General features: G+C 28.2%; 2 protein-coding genes across 2 annotated transcripts; one reads left to right on the forward strand and one right to left on the reverse strand.

Annotated features, from left to right (window-relative positions):
* Window positions 1-1,243: 1,243 nt before the first annotated feature.
* Window positions 1,244-5,443, reverse strand: LOC141525287 (spermine oxidase). The gene is made up of 3 exons (XM_074239711.1): window positions 5,257-5,443; window positions 4,596-5,136; window positions 1,244-2,841 (listed from the first exon to the last, which is right to left on the reverse strand). The coding sequence occupies exons 1-3, from the start codon at window positions 5,432-5,434 to the stop codon at window positions 1,989-1,991; spliced, it is 1,572 nt and encodes a 523-aa protein (XP_074095812.1). The 5' UTR covers window positions 5,435-5,443; the 3' UTR covers window positions 1,244-1,988.
* A 1,229-nt stretch (window positions 5,444-6,672) lies between these two features.
* LOC141525398 (DDB1- and CUL4-associated factor 10 homolog) lies at window positions 6,673-11,827 on the forward strand. Its single transcript, XM_074239886.1, has 2 exons — window positions 6,673-7,145; window positions 9,111-11,827. The coding sequence occupies exons 1-2, from the start codon at window positions 6,934-6,936 to the stop codon at window positions 10,792-10,794; spliced, it is 1,896 nt and encodes a 631-aa protein (XP_074095987.1). The 5' UTR covers window positions 6,673-6,933; the 3' UTR covers window positions 10,795-11,827.
* Window positions 11,828-14,376: the final 2,549 nt, after the last annotated feature.

A 14,376-nucleotide genomic window follows, 5' to 3' on the forward strand; every position in this document is an offset into this window, starting at 1 on the left:
TTTAACACATTTTTTTTATTCATCTCAATAGTTTTTATAGTCAATCTCTATCTTACATTAAATATTACAATAATTTATATTTATAAATAAACAATCTATTTATTAAAATACTTATGTCTTAATTGAATTATACAATTTTATTTTAAATATTTCTGTACATGTATTTTTATTAAATAAATTCCGTGAAGCAAACAAAAATTACAAAATAGTAGTTTAGCCTATGAACAAAATGCGAAGAATTTATTAACCTAACAATTGCTTTGTCCTTTGGTTTTGTGTATAAAAAAATAACAATTAAATTATAAACTATTATTAATAAGTGCAAGTATATGGCACTAATTAAATAATACAAAAAAATTATTATTGGTGACAATTCGATTCAGTTTAGTGACTAGATTAATTATTTTTTATTTATATTTAATTAGGCAATTCATATGTACAAAAGCTTTAATCTCTATTTTTAGCATTATTATTTTTATAATTATTAATATTAATTTTTTCTTTGAATATTTACAAACAAAGAGTTTAAGCATAACAAAATACTTAAGCAATAATTTAAGAAATTTGTTTAGAAATTTTTTATGAAAAACAATCGAATTGCCAATTGAATATCATAAATATTTTACAATTGCTGAATAATTTTTTAAACTTAAAAAATTATAATTTAATAATTTTACCTAGAATTTTGCTACCGGGAAAAAAATTTTTGATTTACAAAATTATATGAAATTTGATCACTTATAATTTCATATAACTTTACATTGTTTCATATAATTATATGTACCTTTATCTAGCTGAATATAGTTATATAAAATTATAAGTGAGTCTTTAAAATATGTGAAATTATGTAATTTTGTATGATCTATAATTTTATATAATTATCAGAAATTGTTCATTGTTTCATATAATTATATATACTTCTATCTAGCCAGATACTATTGTGTAAATTATATATGAGTCTTTAAAATGTGTAAAATTATATAACTTTGTGTGACATATAATTTTATGTAGTTATCGATGATTTTACTTTGTTTCATATAATTATTCATACTTATATCGAATTCAATATATAATAAACAATAATCAATTTTATATATAATATAAAATTATAAACCAGCTTTGACATGATATAATTATACATTGTTCTGTATAATTATGCATCCTTATATCAAATTCAATGTATAATAATAAACAATCATGTATGATATTATATAAAATTATAAATCAATTTTGAAATGATATAATTAAACGTTGTATCGTATAGTTATATACACTTCTATCTAGTTGAATATAACTATATAAAATTATCTGCAAGTCTTTAAAATATGAAAAATTATATAATTTTGTATGACCTACAATTTTATATAATTATACATTGCTCTATATAATTATGCAAACTTATATCAAATTCAATATATAATAATAAACAATTATGTATGATAGTATATAAAATTATAAATTTACTTTGACATGATGTAATTAAACGCTGTATCATATAATTATATATGTATATACTTAGCTGGATATAATTACATAAAATTATAAGAATTTTAGTCACCTACACGGAAAGAACAATATGACACTGGATATCATCTCAGATTATACTCCGTTATGTTTATGGTGAAAATAATTTCAGATACTTTTATATAATAATTTAAAAGCATATATAATTATATTTTTGTATGTATAATTATAATTATAATTTTTCAGATAAATTACACAATTATCTGAAATAAAGATACTATTACATAAAATAATTTATGTTGATATAAAATTATATGAATTTTTTTTCATATAATTATACATTGTATGATATAATTATATAAAAAAATTTTTCCCGGTTACTTTTCAGCATTTTACAAAATAAAAACTATCAAGACACATGAATTAATTTCTATAAAAAGCCTAATTAATACTCGGCTGACTAAAACTTTTTCAACAATAACAAGAAGATTCCTTTGAATTAAAAAAAAAAATTGATAACTAAATTAATTAAGTGAAATGCCTTGTATCCACGAACTAAGATCACTAGTGTCCTCACAAATAAGACTCAACCTTTGCTCACTGCTGACTCTAGTCTCATTGCAAAATTTCTTCGACTCAATAAGACTAGCCGCAGCAGTGCGACCAGTCAAATACGCACCGTGAACAGTAGAATAAAAACTAGAGTGCGTATGTTCACCGGCGAAGGCAATAATAATCTCCTTGCTGCCAGCCTCGGGATCTTCCGGATCCTCCGCGACCAAGGGTTCCGCAAGAGCTTCAATATCCAGCTGACTGGAACCAATCGCTACGGCAGTGTAAGACCCACAAGTCCAGGGCTGAGAAAACCAGCTAGTTCTTAAACAATTTTTCGGAAGAGGAACAAACGGGTCGTTCAAGAATTTTCGGAGGATCATTGTACACACATCAGATATTTCCTTGGTCGTCAGCGACTCCATGTACTCAGCCTCGCGACCGGATATCCACGCGAGCAACAATGTCTCTGAGAGTTTTGTGAACGAGTAGATTTTCCTGTACCACGTCTTGCTGATGTCTTTGTATTTACTGTCTTCTGAGTCACTCGCAGTATCGTCCCACAGAAGAAGCACTTCAGACACTCCAGGATTCAGAAACGGGCGATCGTACTCGAGGAAAATTTTGTCGACGGTACCGAACATTAGTTTGTCGATTGCTTCTTGTTTGTACTGAGGCAGCGGTGGGTTGAAGATTGTCGGGTGCTTTTTTAATACGCCTAGTGGTAATGTACAGATTAGTTGATTAGCAGTTATTATTTTTCCGTTTGAACAGGTTACACGGATTGAACTCTTCGGTGATTCATCCCCTGCTGGGGATTGCCATCTGTAAAATGGTAAAATTTATTTAGTTTTTTGTAAAAAATATACACTGATAAAAAAATAAAAAAATTAACTTGACTCAAGAGCCAAAATCTTGAACCAAGAATACCATTTTAAAGAAAATGATTTTCTTGAGTCAAGAGAATAAATTCTTGAGTAAAGAAATTTTTCTTGGTTGAAGAACATTTCAGAAAAAATGTAATTAAAAATTAAATACAAATATTTCTCATTTTTTAATGAACATATTAAATATTCACAGTATTATTTTTAATATTAATCAATAATATGTTATAATTCTTTTGATATCTCAATAAAACATTGAAAATTTTGCTGTGCCTATTGCCGAAAATATTTTATCAGTTCAATTACTGCTCCCGGAATGTTCAACTACTGCGGTTTGCCAAAATTGATTGTTCAATTAATACTCCTTTCATAGTCTATCTTAAAAACGTTGTCAAAATATAAATATTAAATTATCTGCGTTATTTTGCGCTTCAATAAATTCAAAATTGTTTATATTTTCATGAAAATCACTCACTTTAACTAATAATTACATCTTTATACATTAAAAGTAGGATCAAATCCGTTTTACTTTGAAACCTGTTCAACTACTGGGTACTTTACCTTATCATATAATTTTATGTATTTTACTCAAATGTAATTTTATATATTAGTTCAAATTATATAACTTTTAGTCAGATATAATTTTACACAGCATATAATTTCATGTAGTTGCAAAAATTGATGTAAATTTTTGTTCCACATCATTTTATGAAATTTCTATCACAAATAATTTTATATAATTTTTAACGTTAAATTATAAATCATAAGAAACATTTAGTTTATAAAATTAAATTTTGACCAACTTTCATTTGGAAAATTTTCATATACTTAGATTCAATATTTTAGCCGTAATGTTACACGTTTAAATCATTCATTTGAAAATTGCGGCAAAAATTTCAGCCATAAAAATTATATAAAATTATATAAGTTAGTCACCTATAATATTACACAGTTGCATATAATTTCATGGATTTTTGTGACATATAATTTTTACATTATTATATGAATTTTTGACAAGTAATTTAATAGATAGTTGTATAAAAGTATACAAATTTTTGTTACATATAATTGTATAAAATTATATGGAGTTTTTTAATTCTAATTCTAATTAGGTTTTACTTTTCTTTGTTAGTCCTAACGACGTTTTAACGAAAAAAAATTTTTCTATAAATTTTTCTAATTAGAAAAAAATATCTTTCTAATTTTAAAAAAATCTGGAACAATCCTCGTAAAATTTTCAGTTTAAATTAAAATAAAATTACAATTATTTCAACGTGTATTCCTTCACCACATGTAATTTTATGATCATCAGATGACATAAAATCCAGTAAGGTTTTTAATAATGCAATTAACTCAATTTGCTGATAAAAAGGAAGTCACTAACAAATTCTTCGAAATTTGGACACGACAGCTAAATTTAATGTCAAATAATTTTGCTTAATTACATAAATTTTTTTTAAATATAATTTATGGAGATTCTTTCGCCATCAATTTTAAATAAAAAATACTAGATTATGCATAAGATTAATTTTTATCTAATAGTTAAAATCCTTATTTATCTACTAGTGAAGTTTAGTTTATTTTTGAAAAAAAAAAAATTTTTAAAAATGTTCAACTAGTGGGTACTTTACCTTAATTAATCTTTTCTGATTAGTAACGAAATATTTTAAAAATGAAAAAAAAAAAAAAATGAACCTTATTTCAGTAACAGGATGTCCCAACAAAATTTTATCCTTAGGAATGTGTTTAGTAACAGGTTCCAATATGCTGCTGTAACCACCAGGTAAACTGATGTTGCCTCCTTGCAATTCTGCGTAGCTGCCCATCTCCAATAGATCAACCTGATCCATACTATCACAGCCAGTAATACAAGTCTCACGTTTCAACAAACAATCGAACAACAACTGTCGCGTTTTACGCTGATCTTCAGGTAACGACGACAAATACAACGTAGACTCTAATTTAATGTGCTCGCCAACACTGTTGATGCCTTCGGGTGGCATGTAAGCACTTAAAAAATATTCACCGCAGCGTCGTAAAAAACACACATATGCTTCATAAATTTCCTGGAGAATCGGAAACGGTAATTGCTTTCCGTCTTCCATCGCTGCTACTACTTTATGCGGCTTTGGACAGTTTATTATGTTTATCAAGCCGTTTGCCATTGCTAGCTCGAATATTGGGTTGCCCAGCACTCCGTGGATCCAGTTTGCGCCTAATTCGATATTGTCTTCACCTAAACAGGGAAGAAATATTTTTTAAAAATTCTTTTTCACCTTTTTTAATAATTATTATTCAAAATTATGCTTAAGAAAATTATTTTAAAAAACATGAGTGAGTTACTAAGTTAGGTTACCTATTTTTGTCGAACAGATCCGTCCACCGATGCGATTCCGCGCTTCAACAATAACAAAATCATTGAAGTTATTTTTTAACAAGTGATTTGCTGCTGATAGACCAGCCATGCCACCACCAATTATACATATTTTATAATTATTTCGGTCATCCACTGATTCTCCTGTGGACGCCGCCATTTTTAAATGTCAACATTTAATGGCTAAGTCGTATGTGTGTGTTGGATACGTATAGATATGAATTTCAACGATTTCAACGGAATTATTACCAACAATAGGAAATTAATTAGTCAGTAAATAAATTTTTATTTTTTAGATTTTTTTTTATGAAAATATTTTTTATTAATTTTTAGAATTTTTTAATAAATCAATTATGGCAAAAATAAATGAGAAAAAAAAATTGACATTTAGAAATTTTAAAAAATTATAAATGCAATTTTTTTAAAATAGTTTTTCAGAAGGGATTTATTTGTTAAATAAAATTAAAAAATTATCAAGTAACTGCTAACTTTAATGTCATTGGAGTTAGCCGACACTTCAAAATTTTTAGAAATTTTTTATTGAAAAAATTTCAATTCAATAATTAAAAAAAAAAATTATGTGTAATTTTTTAGATATATCTTTTTAGTTGTAATTTAATTAATTAAAAAAAAAAAAAAAAAAAAAAAAAACAAAAACAAAAATTTTCAGACGTCTGCTAACTTCAGTGTCATTTTTTTAAATAATTTAATTATAAATAAAAAAAAATTAAAATTAAATTAGCCATCAGAAAATTTTAATATTTTTTTTTGAAAAAAATTATTTACAAAAAATTAAAACAGTTAAGGGGTTATATAGGTTGACGTAGAAAGTTTCCTATTTTGACAAAGATATATTTTAATTTTCAAATTAAGAAAAATTTCTATGCAAATTTTTTCTGTGTTAAATTGCTAGTTTGTAGATTTTTGTCACATGTAAATTTTTGCTATGTGACATAGCAGTTTTTCCCATTGTAGCAGGAAAATTTTTGGTGCTAAAATAGGAATTTAACATTTAATAAGAATATATTTTATCCTATGTTAACGAAAGAACTCTGCTTATTTTGACATGGAAAAAATTTCTACGCCAACATAAAAAATTTTTCCGTGCAAAAAAAAATTACGATTTATTTTCTTCTTGTGCGTTATTAAATGTAATAATCGTCTATAAATTTTAAATAATTAAATTAAATTTTTATAATTATAAATTTTTCATAAAAAATTCAATAAAAGATGTTTAAGATGTAGTCAAGTAATTATTGATAATATACCTACTGTTGAGAAGTAAAGATAAAACTCTGACATCTAGCGGAAGAAATAAAAAACCTGACCACGTAAGTAAAAATCAAAATAAAGCTAAAAATTAATTTATTACTAATTGAACAAACAACTCAAACAACAACTAACAACTGTCTGAGTAATAATGTCCTAACCTTACGATGACAAATATATATATACACATAGTTGTATATATATAATATCTGACAAAAATGAAGTTATATAGTGTAGTTTAATAATAAAATTTTGTACAATTGATAAGAAAATTATTTTAAAATTACATAAATGTCATTTATTAATAATCAATTGTAGTGTCGTGTTTTTTTTTTTATAAAAAAAATAATAAATTAGTTGAAATAAAAAGTCATCACTAATTACAGTAAAATGCCAAAAATAAAAAAACTTGATTCACCGGGTAGCAGCTTATGGTGGTTACGTCAACGCGAAATAGGATTAAATTCACCATTAGGTTACGGCGATCGTTTTTACAAAACATTGTACTCCTCGATTCAACCAGTTACATCATGGGACCACGGAAATAATTTAAACAATGCAATACACGGTGGTGTTTTCAACCTTGAATTTTCTCCTGATGGGTAAAGATCTTAGATAATAACATGATACTGAAGTTGACAGGCATTAAAAATTTTTTTACAATTTTATAGCAATTAAATTATTATGAAAAAAATTTTTTAAAAATTCTACATACAAAAATTAAAAAAAAATTATCAGTGGAATTTTTTAAAAGCATTTTTATTATTGCTATTGATTTTTATAAGAACTTTTTCAGACAACTTCAGTACAATAACGATAACACATGTATTTTTTATTTTTTGCATCAAATATTACATTTATATTTTTTTTTTTTTTTTTTCAGGTATGTATCAAAAATTGTCCAAGGTCGAGAATTGAAATTGAAATTTTATTGGAATCATTTTTTTGATTAAAATTTGTATGACTTTCCACCTCTTCTAGTTTGGGGCTGAAGCGTACATATTAATTTTCTATAGAAATAGTTTAACTATTAATTATTTAATAATTTATTTTTGACACGCATGTTTGAAGATCATATTATTATTATTATTGTTGATATTTTGACAAGTTTATGACACTGAAGTTGGGAAACATTTGATAATTTTTTAAAATTAGAGGAAGAAAAATTAATAAAAAAATTCAATAGTTAGAAGTTGTGAAAAAAATTATTAATGCAATTTTTTAAAAATAATTTTCTAATTTCTTCGTCAAATAAAATCCAAAAATGGTTCAGTGTCTGCTAATTTTAGTATCATGAAAATTTTCACCTTAAAACTAAGTTGTTACTAATTTAACAACTACAAAATTTATAAAAATATGAAAGTTTAAACAATTTAGAATAATTCTAAACAAAAAAAACCCAATTGTTTCCTACTCGCCTTAAACCCTTAATTTTGAATAGTATGAAAATAAGTTGATATTTCTTAAACTAAATCTAGAAACAGCACCTTCAATTTTTACAAAATAGTAATTCTATAATATAAAATTGATGATTAAAATAAAGTTAATATAATTAGATATTTCTTAAAAATAAATTTGAAAACAAATGAAGTGGAAATTAAAAAAATAAATTTTTATGAAAATTAATTTAGCAGACAGATATTTGATCATTTTAAAAATTTTTTTAACAAATAAATTCTGGGAAAAATAGTAGAAAAAAAAAAAAATAGACATGTAAAAATTTTAATAAATAAAAAATGAAATTTTTTAAAATAATTTTTTGGAAAAATCTATTTGTTAAAAAAAATTAAGAAATGGTTAAGTAACTACTAACTTAATATTTAATGTTATATTTTTTTTTATCAAAAAAATTATCACAAAAAAATTGCACATGTAGAAAATTTAAAAAATCTATCCGTGCACTAATTAAAAAATTTTTTTATAAAATACTAAAATTAACAGACATTTAATAATTTTCGATTTTTCAAATTATTAAAATTCATAAATAAAAAATATTTTTAAAAAATTGCACTCAGAATTTTTTAAATCTTAGAGCGCGCGCAATTTGAATTGTTAAATTTTATTTAAACTTGTTCAAGTTTGAGTTTAATTGTAATTTACATGCTTTTAAATTCGACATTAAAAATAAATAAAAAAAAATTTTTATTTTATTGTACGCTTCATAAGCAAAGCGGATGAAGTAGTGCTCTACTCTCGTCTTACAAACTTCAAATGATTTTTTTTAACTAAAATTGTCTCTATTTATTTTCTATCGCAATTGTAGAATAGTATTTACTTATAAATACCATGGAAAATACTAGTTTCAACACTTTCAACATTTTGCTTGTTAAATGATGAAAAAAAATGTTTAAAAAATTATTCTTTTGAAAAAAGAATCCTATTTATGGAGGAATTTTTAATTAAACATTTACTATTTGGCTTAGTTATAAAGTAAAAATCTTCAAATTTTACAATCTAATTCTTAAAACTCATTTATAAAAATGTTAGGTAGCACTTTTGTGCTTAGCACGACAGAATTTTATATTCTTTAAATAAACTCATACTTTGTTTCCTTTTTTTTATTGCAGTTCCCTCCTGGTGGCAGCTTGTGAAAAAAAAAGTATCCTGATGTTCGACCCGCTGGGCCGCCGCCTAATAAAAGCTTTAGACAACGCTCATAACGACTGCGTGAACTGCGTTCGGTTCCTCGACCACCGAATGTTCGCAACCTGTTCCGACGACAACTCCGTGGCTCTTTGGGACGCGCGTAACCTCAAGCACAAAATCCGTTCCCTATCAGGCCACACAAAATGGGTGAAAAGCATAGAATACAGTCCGCAAGATCAGCTTCTGCTCACCAGCGGTTTCGACGGCAGCATTTTCTCCTGGGATATAAACAGTGCCACAGAGAACAGTCTTCTGTTTACTCAAGTGTTCCATACAAACGGATTGATGCGAACCCGGTTGACACCTGACGCAAAAAAAATTCTAGTCAGCACCACTTCAGGCTACTTAATAATAATTCACAACTTACGTTTAAGCACACTAGCCCAAGATCTCAACGGTTTCAAGCCAAACGTTTACCGGCTGATGCAACTGTCTCAAACGACGTTACCGGCAGCTGCCAGTTTCACTCATCTTTTCTCGCCATCACGCGTCCATAACCGCGTTGAGTTCATAACAGATTTTCCGCAAGGAAACGACGCTGAATTCATCTCAAGTCTTCAAGTTCACCCTCAAGGCTGGTGCGTGTTGTCACGAAATGTCGGAAATGAAGAGAAATCCGAGTTCACCTGTGTTCATGACATTCAAGACTACCAAGTTGTCGCTGATGATGAAAAGCAGGACAAGGAATCGTCCAGTGCTGGGTTGAGCGGTCTCTACAATTTGAACACTAGCGGTTCCAGTGGTTCCACAGAACAAAGCTCTGATGTTCGAGCAAACGATGATCAATCATCAATAAGGTACTCATTCGTGATAGACAATCTAAATTCTAGGCTATCAGAGCTGCGTCCAGACAACCGAATTCCTAGTAACTTTGAAGTTGTTGCAATAAGATCAAACTTGAACAATCTGAACGCGAACAATGATCCTAGAGTTCCAGGGAACTTGCCGCAACCTCAACCACAAGATCGCCGGAATCACCACCATGTTTATAACAATGGAAACTTCTCAGCTGCTAATATGGAACTGCATGTCAGTTCCACTGATGTCTGGGAAGCGCTGGTCGCAGTTCGGGAGAACAGAACAAGGCGAGAACGGGAACGGGAACAGATCATCAATAACCTTAACCAATCTGATTATCAACGAAATTTCATGATGAGACGACGCCAGATGAGAGATGATCGTCCTCACACTGTTTTTATTGTCGGTGAAAGAAGTTCTGGGAACAACTCTACGCTATCTGGAACCCAGGCTGCGTATGCGATTCCTCGGAACCACAAGATCCATCAGAATGTTCCTCGGCTAATAAATTACATTCAAGAACCCAATCTTGGGTTAGGATACATCAAAGAACTGTGTTTTTCAGCAGACGGACGGTTGATTTGTTCGCCGTTTGGTTATGGCGTTAGATTGCTCGGGTTCTCCGAGGAATGTCAGGAACTGTCATCCTGTGTTCCGGAACCTGATAAGCCGAGGAAATTGTGTGAATTAGCTACTACTCTTAGTCATACAGACATTGTTCTTAGTACAAAGTTCTCCCCGAAACATTGTTTGTTGGTCTCTGGGTGTCTCAGTGGAAAAATTGTTTGGCATCAGCCGGTTATTTAAGGCTAGGTTATTCAAGTAGCCACGGTTAATAAAATACTAGGTTTCGCTGTGAAAAATTTATGTAAATGATTATACGACTTTAGGCTTGCTTTTTAATATTTAAATTTATACTCCTATGTTTTATTGTGATAAGTCATCTGGTGTAATTTCTTTGCTGAGAAAAACAATTTGAAATTTTGAATAGTTTAAAAATTTTTTTTTCTTCATATAAATTGTCTCTTAATATCAAAATAATGTCTAAGATTTTTATCATTTGTTATCAAACCAAATAACTAAAAAATATAATTTTTTTATTCACTCAAGTTTGATTTTGAAAATTTTGAAAATAACTCTAAATAGCCGCTTATCGACTAGTAAGAAACATAATTTTAAACTCATTTTTAAGAAGTATGTTTATGGAATATTTTTTATCATTTTTGTTTATATATAAATTTATATAAAAATTAATATAGTTTTGAAATAATATTTTACAAAATTATCTAAATTTTTATCGATACGAATTTAAACAAAAACTGAAACTAAATTTTCTACTATGTCACTAAGCAACTGCGGCTTTTGAAAAAATCAGGAAATTTTTGGATAGAGCATGTTTATAATCCCTAAAATTCATTGACACTGATTATAAGTTCCCCATGCAACTACTTAAATGTTGATTAACAACTAATATATCTTTCATGTATTGTGAATAAATTAAATTACTCTAAAATACATTAGCTTCATGTTTAATTTAATGCAATGTACATATTTTTATAAAATTATCGATTAAATATGTTAATACACTTCTATAATTATTATTTTTTAATGTATAAAAATGGGAGTATAATCATATAGCCATATCAAGTACTTAAATTACGATTTTTGATCATTATTCCAATTATGGATGATAATCATTTCTTCTATAAAATATGTACGATTCTTTGTTTATTTTTTTTATGAATTGAGATGAGATGAATATGTAAAGTGCATGTATGTATAGTTGTCATAGAAAATGTATCGTTAAATATTTTGTTAAATAAATGTTTTCGCAACGGTACACGTTTGATTTTTTAAAATCCTAGTATTTGAGTTGGAGCAGAAATAAATTTGATTTATATTTATTCTTATAATTTATATAAGAAATAAATCAATTAATGATCTGATATTTGCTACATTGAAAATAATTACGTAATTATATAAAAAAAAAAAAACGTAATTAAACAATGAAAAGCTTGTAGAAGTAAGCAATAATTTAATCGAGCCTTTAAGGGGTTGTATCCACTTGTAATTTTGAAAAAATCGAAATTTTTTTTTGCATGTTTTGAATGAATATATATTCGAGAATATTGTTTGTAAATTTCAAAGTAATCCGGTAAATAGTTTCGGAGTAATGAGCGTATTTGTAAAGACGTCTCCGAACGTTTGAAAGTAGGCGGAACCGTAACTTTAAATAATAGCCAAAACTTTAAATGCGTTTTACTCGAAACGATGTTTTCAAAGTCGGTGAGAAATATTTCTCCGAAACGGCTTGACCGATTGACTTGAAATTTTCACAGGATCTTCTTTTAGATATTTTTGTCAGGTAATGATCGAAATGATCGAAGGAATAAAGTTTCTGATAAAAATTTCGATTTTTTAAGTCACTTTAAAGTGTAAATTTTCATGCAAAAAAAGATTTTTTTTGTTGGGAAGCCGCCATTTTGTCTAAAATCAAAATTTTGACTATTTCTTCGATCATTACCTGTATTTATTTATCCTAAAAGTAATCCTTTTGGTTTTTTTTATTTCAAATAATTTGGATCAGAGATATCTTCCTCACCGCCAGACACCTTTTTGTATAGGACCTTCAGGAGATCTTCTACCGGAACGACGGAACCCAATATTTTTATTAATAAAATATGAATTCTTAGAATACGTTAAATTCGTTAAATGTTCATATATTTTATCTATATATTCAATAAAAAGCCTCTCCAGAAAAAATTAACAAAAAAACACATTTTTTCAAACTTACAAGTGAATATAACCCCTTAAGTTAAAAAAACTCTTAATCAAAACCAATTTTATCTTTGATGATTCTTTTTTAGAAGAAAAAAATTAACTATAATTAAATTATTATAAATTTATATAAAATGACGATAAATTTACAATGTATAATTTATGTAAATTACGATAGTTCATAATTACTATTGATCTTGCATAGTGCCAATAAGAGAAGATTAATAATGCTATAAACTATAACAGTTAGAACTACATAGAACGATGGTAAATAGTAGTTCGTCGTATACTCAGGCTTGTCGACTTGATGAAATCTCTAGCGACGCACGTCTTCAGTGGACTCTGCCGTAGTCGTATACTCTTGACTGTCAACTTGATGGAACCTCTAGCGACGTAAACTTTAACTGAACTGCTGCAGTGGTATACTCTAGCTTGTCGACTTGAAACTTGAAATTGAAATATCGCTCATTGACGGCCTTAACTGGACTACAACTTAGCTTCGAGCTACCTCCCTTTCTCTTCTGTTCTATCCGGCTAATTAGACTTCCGCGTCGATACCCCACTCTTAACCTCTGTCTTCTTAGTCCGCGAGCTCCGATTTTTCTCTTTTCCTCTATTTTCTTACTTTGTACTCTTGACACTAAAGTTTTGGTGTTTTTATAGTTTTAGGAACAATGTCATGCAGCTATTCAACCCCTCTCGCCTTGTGAAATTTGCAGCCATATTATTTTTGATTCTTTAAAATAAAGAAATTTATGAATTTTTTTCAATTTTTTGGTTGATAAAAGGCTAATAACATTGTTTGGATGAACTTCTACAAATAATATTTTTTAAATGAAACTGTTACTCAGCATAACCAAAAAAAGTCGATCAACCATTTAGTATCTTTGTCATGTAAGCTTTAATCGGTGTGGTCCAATATATCTATCCTTAAGTATGAATAGCTAATTACTTGGGCTATAAATAAACAATGAATATATTCATAGATAAATAACGCGCAAAAAATTTTGTTGTTACCGAAGAATTTGTTCTAATGTATGGTTAAATATTTTGATAAATGAATGTTTTTGCAACGGTACATGCCCGTTCGATTTTTTTAATCCTCCGATTTGGGTTAGGACGAAAATAAATTGGAATTGGAGAAGATGAACAATGCTATAAAATGAAACTGTCAGAATTACATAGAATGATTGCAATGAATAGTTCGTCGCATGTTCAGGCTTGTCGACTTGATGAAATCTCTAGCGACGTAAGCCTTGACTGGACTGCCGCAGTGGTATACTCTGGTTTACCGACTTGAAACTTGAAATATCGGTCGTTAAAGACCTTGACTGGACTACAAAAGCTTCGAGCGCTGTCTCTTTCTCTTCTATTCTAGCCGGCCTATTAGGCATCCGCTTCTACACTCGGCAGCTCCGATTTTTCCCTCTCCCTTCATACTTTTACTTCGCATTTCTGACTTTGTACTTTTGACGCGTCTATATTTTTGCGACCAATGTCTTGCAGCTATTTAACCCCCTCCACTTACTACACCTTTAAGAAAATCTGATTACCTTCAATTAGTGTAGGTATTTATTTTATTTATCACAAACTAGACGAAGTGATTACATC

The sequence above is a fragment of the Cotesia typhae genome, unplaced genomic scaffold, assembly GCF_013202065.1.
Source record: "Cotesia typhae breed Kobodo isofemale line unplaced genomic scaffold, CoteBio_Ctyphae contig_26, whole genome shotgun sequence".
NCBI classification, from domain to species: Eukaryota; Metazoa; Arthropoda; class Insecta; order Hymenoptera; family Braconidae; genus Cotesia; species Cotesia typhae.